The 9,598-nt window shown below is 41.2% G+C and overlaps 1 protein-coding gene across 6 annotated transcripts in view; it reads right to left on the minus strand.

Moving 5' to 3' along the window:
* REXO1 (RNA exonuclease 1 homolog) overlaps nt 1–9,598 on the minus strand; it is a 123,797-nt gene that overhangs the window by 111,780 nt on the left and 2,419 nt on the right. For all 6 annotated transcript variants that reach the window (XM_085885602.1, XM_085885603.1, XM_085885599.1 and 3 more), the window contains exon 2: nt 3,263–5,028. In XM_085885602.1, coding sequence (XP_085741728.1) covers nt 3,263–5,028 — 1,766 coding nt within the window. The remainder of the gene's footprint in view (nt 1–3,262; nt 5,029–9,598) is intronic.

Raw genomic sequence — 9,598 nt, forward strand, 5'->3', positions numbered from 1 at the left:
CGCATTCTGCGAAAGGTTATGTTTTGGTCGGCGTGTATTTATTTATTTATTTGTAATCTTGTGATTCGTATAACTCAAAAAGTATGAAACCGAATTGCATGAAATTTGGTGGGATGATTGGTTATTAGCCAGGAAGCATTCGATTAGATTTTGGGATCGTTCGGGTCAAAGGTCAAGGTCAAGGTCACGAAAAGGTCAAAATCGTCTTTTTACGATAACACGGTCAATTTTTATTCAATTTGCATGCAACTAACGGCAAAATGTTCAGAATTCAACGCCTCATCTTGTGATATGCAATATGACACAATGACGCCCATACTCTTGTTACCGGTTATGGGTCAAAGGTCATGGGGGTCACGACCTTGAAAACGAGATTACCTTCTCTTGTTGAAACGTTGTATTCACCGAGCTTGCGAGTGAAGACTCGCCAAAACGACGTGAGTTGATTGTTGTTTAGTCCGGAGCCCCCGAAAGTCGGGGGGGGGGTCAAGACATTATAGATATGTGGTTTGTGTCATAAGACCATTCATATGAAACCAGTTCCCCACACTCATACTAAGAACAAAAAAAGTAGTGGCGGCGAAGGTATGCGCTCTATGAGTGCCCGTTCTAGTTATATTTTGTTGCACTCAATGAAGTTGCACTTTAGGAAAAACAGCAGAAAAACAGAACAGTCGAGAAAGTTAAGCTTAGTGGTTTGGCAAGTTCACATTTTCTTGTGTAAATATGGAGGAGGGTGGGAGCAGAGCCTTGCTTATTGCCAGCAAGACATATGCTTTGTTCGAAGAATAGGTAATTTCTATAAATTTTCAGATTTCAACACTTATTTAGTCCACCAGTTCTGATCCTCAAATATGAAGACAGATTTTGATTATATACTTAAATGAGTCTGTCAGAGGTCATTGTGGTTCCAATAGTTGGGTTGTCCTTATTTTTGAAGTTCATATTTTCAACACTCACCCTCTCATTTTATTCCAATATGCAAAATAATAATTCATGCCAAATTTCATCAATATTGATCGACATTTAGGGTTTGCTCAATGAAGTTTACATTTTACCTTGTGGCTCCCATTATCTACTCTATAAATGGCAGTCCTTCTGTCCGTGTCTGTCTGTCTGTCTGTGTTTTTTTGTGACGAATAAGCTCTTAGACCAGTGAACCGATCTTGATGAAACTTTACACATATATAGAACTAACATTCAGCTCCAGGATGCGCTAAGTGGCTCTCCATAAAAATGTAAAAAAAAATGTATTAAAAAAATATATATATATAAATAAAATAAATAAAATTTCCATAAGAAAAAAAAAGGCTTTCGAATAGTGCGCCAGCGTATTAATCATAACAAAAGGCTTCATGGTTAAAAACGCTAGGGTTTTTTGAAATACAAAATGTTCGTATTCGTTGACTTTTTAAACATACACATTCTCCTCCTGTTATTTGAATTCTCAAACTGCACGCGCACGGCAACAGCTAACTGCTGATCGATCTGCTCATGAAAGAGCCAGGCAAGCAGAGTCGGCTGCAGAGAGAGCGTCGCCTAACTGCAAATAGAGCGTCACACTGACGGGCGAGAGAAGCACAAAACTCACGTTCCAGCTTTCTAGGTCCGGGTTTTGGCAGGACATCAAGGACAGTTGCCACTGCTGCTAGAAACATTGAGTGGCTCAAGGCCGCCTTCAACTATGACCTATCTGAGGATTACGGAAGCATAAAGCCTTCCTTCCATAAATCTGAGGAATAAAAGAAGCCTTCCTAATTTTCTCCATACAAGTAATGCCTCAGTTTAACTAGCGTGAGGAAAATAGGGCGAATTTCCCGGGTATTACCGGGTACTTCAGCTTGTATCTGCATATTATGAATATGTTGATTCTTCCTTGGTGGCATCCTTCCTCGTGTGTAAATACGAGGCATTATATGCCCTCAAGATGTGGATGTTCAGAAGACAGTTTAAACTCAATGGCTGTAAGGAAAGAGGATTCCGTGACATCTGCATCTTTGTTGTTCGAGTCAACTTTGAGAAGGTGAATTCGGCCCTTTCAAAATCTGCCTGTTCTCGACTTGCTGGACATCCACATAATATGTCAATGAGGAGCTCATTGGTTTGGCATTCTTTAATTCAACTGTATCCACAGAGTCAAAATGAACAAAGGTAAAGGCACTAAATGGAAAGGAAGGTATGGATAAACCTTCAAAATGCATCCAGCTGAATATCAGGAAGTCTGAGGACATATCAATTCAGGATTTTGTTGCAACTAACACAAAGGGCGTCTTCTGGTGCCTCAAAATTCCAGCTGGTTTTCTGGAATCTGACCCCGGTCATGGGAGCTCAGAGAAGCACGACAAAGAGTTGAGCAATTGAAGGTGGTAAATGACGATGTTGAAAGGTGTGGCCCTTATTGAACAGTGTAATGTCATCACAACACAGAAAGACGAACAACCAATTCCTCCTTCAAGTTGTGCAGGACCATAGAAGCTCTCTTTTGCAAAAGCAAAATGAAAAATCTCAATACAAAAGTGACTATAACCATGCCAGGCCACTGGTACCAGGCTGTTGCAGTCCAGAACTTCAACCTCATTGAGCAACCGCTAAATTTAGTCCAAAATGGATGAAATTTAACATTTGATTGTTTTTTGAAAATTGGAACAAAATTAATAGCTGACAGCTCTAGAATTTCGAACTTTAAATCTTATCTGCAAATAAGTACCATCCTAATGCATAACATGATACACTGCTGTATCGTGTACTGGCAAGAAGTCTTATCCAATGCATTAGTCTTGAAAAACGAAATGCCATTGCTTCCCACCAAAATATTCTGGTTGTAATTCTGGGAGCACTATTGAAGACTCATGCAGTTATTGATGTGAATGAAAGAGCAAATCCTGAACCAAGGATATTGTGAATCCTACCAATCTATTAATTTACAATTGGTCACTGGCTTTGACACAAATACAAATTTTTAGTGTGGACCATAGGCATCAAAAAGTTACATATATCGCACAAACAGTTTTCAATGGAGCATCTCAACACCATGAGAGCATTTAAATTGCATCAGATATGGCAATAAATATGATCTCTTTCTCTCAGCTTGCCGGCTCGATGAGAGAAGACATCATTTGCATTTTTGCCGCCTCATCCCTACCCCGTTTAGAATTCCGTGCGGGGTACGGGCAACTTGGTGGTTAGGACTAATTTGAAATAGCCAAGCACTACTAACACAAAGGATATTTACAATGTCAAAGCACATCAACCTTCAACATACCTGTGAATGCTCCTTCTTCGGTCTTCCCTTGTCTTCCTTCTTCACTTCAAGCGATTCATTGAAGATGCGAAGACATTCCTCCATGGGGTCTCCTTCTTCCAAATCAGCTTCGGAAAGCAGTGCCAAGTAATCCATGTCAGATTCTTGTTCACTTTCACCTCCAGGATCATCATCTTCACTCAATGGTGGAGCATGTTTTGCCATGGCTGCACAATCACTACTTGAGAAAATACTGTTGATGTCACTGCTCTGACTCTCCTCTTCTCCTCCACTGTCTTCCCCAAACAGGTCTTGGTGTGTCATTCTTAGCTTGCCATTGCTTGAAAGTGATTCACTGGCATTCCTCCTTTTCCCTTTTCTCTTAACTTTTGAACTCGTGGAATCTCTTTTGTCATTTGTAGACCGATTTGCAGAAATCTCCTTCTTGGGCGATCTACACTTTTTGGTTTTTATTTCATCCCTCTGCTTTTTGCCAACACTCTTCCTCGCCTTCTTTTCACCACTGTGCTGCGCAGGATCATCGAGGCTGCTTAACTTGTGCTTTCCCTGAATGTGTTTGCTCAATTTATCATCACATGCCTTTCCAGGAGCAATAAAAATGTTAACAGTTTTGTCATTCTTCCTCTTTTCTTTTGTTTCACTCCTGTTGCACAAAACTTTGGCATTACTCCTTTGCACATTTTCTGAAAATTCAGGAACCTTCTCCTTGTTTGAGCTTTTCTTTTCCAATTTACCCTTCCCATTTACTTTCTCTCCTTTCTTTGTGGTGCTGACCTTACAAACATTAGTACTGCTGTCATTTGCAATGATGCAATACTTGCTGTCTTTTCCCTTCTTATCTACAGCCAGTGGAAAGCATCTCGAAGAACCTTTCTGACCACCATTCTTGGCTGCATTGCTGTTACTGTTTTCACGAGTACTACCACTTCCAATTTCAGACTCCGCGGTTGCCCGTATTTGTGGGATATCAGGCTTTTTAACAAAATTGGCCTCTCTTCGCTTGGACTTGACTTTTCTCACCAGCCTTTCTTCAGATTCATTATTCCTCATTGTGGGTAATTTGGTCCTTGAAGAAAGATGTTCCTCCGAATCGTCAGACACCACAATCACATTCTTCTCAACAACCTCATGCTTGACACGTTTAACTCGAGGCATTTCAGCTGCTACCTTGTCAGCATTTTTATTTGATAGCCTTTTCTGCAAGCTTAATGACGTAGACTTCTTTTCACTTTTTGAACTACGACGCGTTGAAAACTTGGAAGTAAAATTAAGCAGAGGATCGTACTCGAGGTCATTGGTCGGCTTTGTCCTATCGATGACATACTTCTGAGAAGAGGTAACCACTGTGGGTATGTAGTGATTAGGACCATTCTCATCAGGGCTGTCCAACGTGTATTTGCTCGTAGTCTTAATTGGAGTTGGATTGTACTCCAAGATGTCTGAACATGTATATGCTGTTGGACTGTATTCGGAACAGGAAAACCTCGATTCAATATCAGCATGGAAAGTGCCGCTTGGAGAAAAGTTGTGCAAGTTTGACAGAACAGCATCAGAGTCCAGTTTGTAAGCACCAGAGTAGGCAAGTTCTTTACGGTTATCGCTTGCAAGTTCTGCATCAGCGATGCATTGTGACAGCATCTCTTGCTCGCGTTCCATCTTTGCAATGGCTCTCTTGACCTCCTCCAAACTCTCGGAGGTGCGAGATATGGCCGCTGCCTCAAAAGATTCACTCCGAGGATCAGAAACACATTGCCCGTATCCATGTTCTAGAAAAGCACAAAGGTATGGCAAAAATATATCATTTGTCATCTTATTTGTGAGCAAATACCCACTAAGATTTAAAACAAACAAAAAAAAAACCACAGCATCCATACAATAACACTCATCTACATATTAAAGTAGCTGGATTTCTCTGTCCATCCATCCCTCAATCTGTCACGCTCTTTTCGCTGGGATATCATTATGGCGTTACATCTTGTGCGAGGCGAGGCCTTTACAGCGGTGTATTATCCATTACTCAATGACAATTGCATTTTGCAACTTTAGATAAAAAATAAAATAAAGCCACAAAAAGTTTGATCCCTGGGAACATAAAACAAATCCATAATGCAGTATTGTAATTGGCGAATAAGTTGCGTATAAATAAAATTAACACAGTTGTTTACAGTAAACAACATATTTCTGGAATAAATAAATAAATTGCAAATAATGACCGTCAATAAACTGGATTACTGTGCAGTAAAATACATATGGTATGCTGTTGAACTACCATCAGTGAAGCAATGGGTACAGTGCTAGAAGGATAAAAACAAAGTGTGTATACCTGTATACCAATAATGTAATGCATCACCTGTAAAAAAAAAATCGATAATTCAAAACTGAAATGAAAGATTCCAGAGATTCATACATTGTTTTCAAAGAAAATACAAGTACTTAAATGACAAATGCACACAAAGCACTTACCATAACCTAAAAGTTGGCAACACAGTACAATTCAACATAAAGCTCACCATTTAAAATATAACACCTGTCATAAGTTCCTTCATGAGAATGTGTGACCAAAACCTCAGAGGTAACAATTAGAACCAGTTGTCAACAGCATTGAATAGTTACTAGGCACCCAAGCACCCAGGGACACAACACTGCCTTGTAGCTCATCAAGGGACTTTATTCTTTTCTTTTTCAGACAAAAGTCTTTGGGTCATGGAGATCTCCATTTAGTAGTAAGAAACCACAACAACATACTTTCTAAAACTTCCCAAAGCAAGATAGGTAAAACATATAAATATGTGGAAAGGAATTTAAAAAAAAAATTCCCTTTTAACCCTTTGAACCCGAATGGCCGTTTTACCAGCCGCGATGGGTATTGAAGCCTCCATATACCCGAGCGGCCGGATTTTTCTCCACAGTTCAGGGTGGGGAAGCTGAAAGTCCAAGGACCTCAGGGTTCAGAGGGTTAATGATACATTTTATAACATTATGATGGGAACAATAATAATAAAAAAAAACATAAACTAATGTCACCCCCAGGGTAACCAGTATCTTGCCAAAATGTGAACACGAGTGACTTATTTATTCGATTAAAGTTACTCAAAAAATAAGGGTTTCATCGACCTTGATGCTTGACCTTTTTGTGACCTTGACCTTTTCATTTTCATACGGTTAATGGTATCTCTCCAGGACTGCTGTACATGAAATAAAGAGATTTTGATGAGAACTGAGGAACTAAAATTTTCATGAAAAATCCGTTTTTTCGTCATTTGATGACGTCATAGCGTCAAACTTTTGACAGATCTGGAAAGCACTTATCAAGCGCTTTCATATGAGGTATTACTCGATATGGTATCTAAGATTTCAAAATTTGACCTTGGGGTCAAAAACTTTCGACCTCCAGCGCTAACCATGAAGGTCAAGGCCGATCGCCACCAAAAATTAATCAGCTGAGCACCAGACCATGAACTATATTCCCATGAAGTTTGAAGACGATCCGATCAAAATTACTCAAAAAATAAGGGTTTCGTCGACTCCCCTGATTTGCGACAAAGTGACCTTGACCTTTGACCTTGACAATTTTATGCGCTGAAAGGGACCTCTATAGGACTCTGATATGTGAAGTTACAAAAATTTCCAATGATAACTGTGCTCTGCAGAGTGATCGATACGTGATTACAGACAAACAAACAAACAAAAAAAACCATACAAGCTGACTAACATATCTTGCAAAAACTTCGTTTTGGCAAGATAAAAACATACAAGCTGACTAACATATCTTGCCAAAACGAAGCAAAACTTCGGGAGAAAACAACAAATGTCTGACAAAACAATCCATACACACGCCACACACACATACAGCAACTCTTAACTGGAATGGTGACTTGCCAGTAAAATGCCTTTAAAGCCGGTGCATGCTGTAGTTAGCAGTGGAGGAGCGAAAACTGATTTTGCAGTGCACAGTTCTGGGTTGTTCTTTTTTTTTTTAAACCACAAAGTCTCATATATATGTATACACAGACATATATGATTAATTAAGTTCTCTGACCGAGATGAATACCATGATGTTAATCACGACATTGTGACAGCAACGATAGAGGGGCATCTTGCAGTGAAAAGATGCAAAGATCAAATGCTGTCACAAAGCAGATGAAAAGCGAAGTTTTGCCATTTTGGCACTCGTCAGGGCAACACACCGCTGTTTCATCCACTCGATGACTTTGAAGCCCGATGGCTTTACAATGGTTAATGATGTATCCCTAACTGTGATTGGTGAGGACGTCACATCAAGTCCCATTACAGCAATTGCTGCACGAACTGCAACCAACAATTGCCATCTTCCACATGGACACATGGTCTTTCGCCCCACCAATCACAACCAGGAGGTATTGCCATTATCGTCAGTGCTCAGGAGTTCTGTGAAGATGATTCATTAAGTTTTCTGACCTGGACCAATGCCGTGACAATACGGTCGAGACTGCAGTCCCAGAAGGGCCTCTTGCAGTGCAAGAATGCCAAGCTCAAATACTGTAACCAAGACCTGGAAAATCCTCTCTTCCTTGTTACAGATTACTCCACATTGAGTCCCACAATAACCTATCCCAATGACAGGCAGGCAGCAGCTGCATCACTTTTGGCAGAACTGGAATTGATTAGATGATGGTCTCACAAGATGGAACGACTTCCAATCCTGGGAAAAAATAAAATAAAACTCGCAGTCTCACCCTGTCCCTCTGGAATGATCATCAAACAACTCACCTGTTCATTCCCACATGGAGCAACTGGATGAGGATCAGTAACTTGAACCTTGAGGGCTCACAATCAGCCAAGACCTCTCCTTGGCTGATATACAGCAAAGCTCAACTCCAGAGCATGTCAACGACAAGGCATCCTGAAAAATGATCACTCGCGACTCAAAAAGGCCGACGTGCACAGCTCCATAAACAAAGAGAGTACTGCTCTCCCCGATGAGATGGCGCCTTCACTTCTCTTCTCTTCTGAATCCTGTATCATCTGCAGCTCAACATTGTTGGCATCTTCTGTGATGAGGCTGAAGGACAAAGATTGTTGCTCTCACATAGCAGACAGATTGGTGACCTCTCTGTCATTTACATCATTATTTCGATCTAACTGCTCCCGTTGCGTCAGCCCTCTGACCTTCCCCAGCAGCTCCAGGGACACATGCGTTCCTCAACTAACCCGCTCCCGGTTAACTCCCCAAATCCATGGTACTGCACACCTCAACTATTTCATTCCTGTCTCTCTTTCCAGTTGTGAAACAGCTGGTCAGAGCAAATGCAATGCAACCGTTCCCCATCACATTTAAAATTGGTGATCAGTATACAACCACCTCATTTCATGCTCCATCCCAACTCAAGATCTTTTCTACTCCATGAACCCGATATAACCCAACCCTCTTGATTGCAGGTTTCCTCCCCTCCTGTCAGTTCTCACCCTTGCCTGTATTCCCCTGCCACCACACTGTCAGTGCGTTGCCTTTTGTCCCATCATGCTCTTCCAAGAGCTTAGATTTTGTACCCATGAAGCAAACAAACTCCAAACAAAACTTTTTTTTTATAGTTTGGTTGCAAAATCAAACCCAAAACACAACCCTATATGAGACGAATGACATCACGAACAAACACATTCCAATCTCGCTCTTGTACGAGTCCTACATTTTGTACACAGTTTTACATGTACATGCCGGTCTGTTTAATGGTCCTAAAACATGTAAAAACTAGAAAGGTAGTTGGTGGAGCACATACCTCCGCCAAGCTGAACAGTTTACGTTTTGTATCCCACTGATAGGCCGGATCTAAATACGGACCTCAACCAGCATCTAATCAATTACTTCTCGTCACACTCCCAACCTGTCCACCAAGTTTCATCAGAATCCGTCCTCACCTTTTTTTGAGATGACATGCAATATCGTTTTTAGCCCAATCTCTCAATGGTGAAGGACCAGTTAAAAATTAAATAATTCTCGTGTCCAGATCTCGACTCGGATCTTCATCAAAATCGAATCAATTCTTCCTGGAGTCACTGCCAACCCGTCCACAAAGTTTCATCAGAATCTGTCCTCACCTTTTTACAGCGCGGCGACATCGCGCTGTTATATCATTGGCTATTCTGTCCTGTGTCTTCTGTCACACTAATTGTTGGGTGTGATGTGGGCGGAGATTGCCGGGTGGATTGTGGGCGGAGATTGCCGGGTGGATTGTGGGCGGAGATTGCCGGGTGGATTGTGGGCGGAGATTGCCGGGTGGATTGTGGGCGGAGATTGCCGGGTGTATTGTGGGCGGAGATTGCCGGGTGTATTGTGGGCGGAGATTGCCGGGTGTATTG

The sequence above is a fragment of the Eptatretus burgeri genome, chromosome 6 (assembly GCF_056783735.1).
Source record: "Eptatretus burgeri isolate ZD-2024b chromosome 6, Ebu_testis_v1, whole genome shotgun sequence".
In the NCBI taxonomy this organism is placed as follows: domain Eukaryota; kingdom Metazoa; phylum Chordata; class Myxini; order Myxiniformes; family Myxinidae; genus Eptatretus; species Eptatretus burgeri.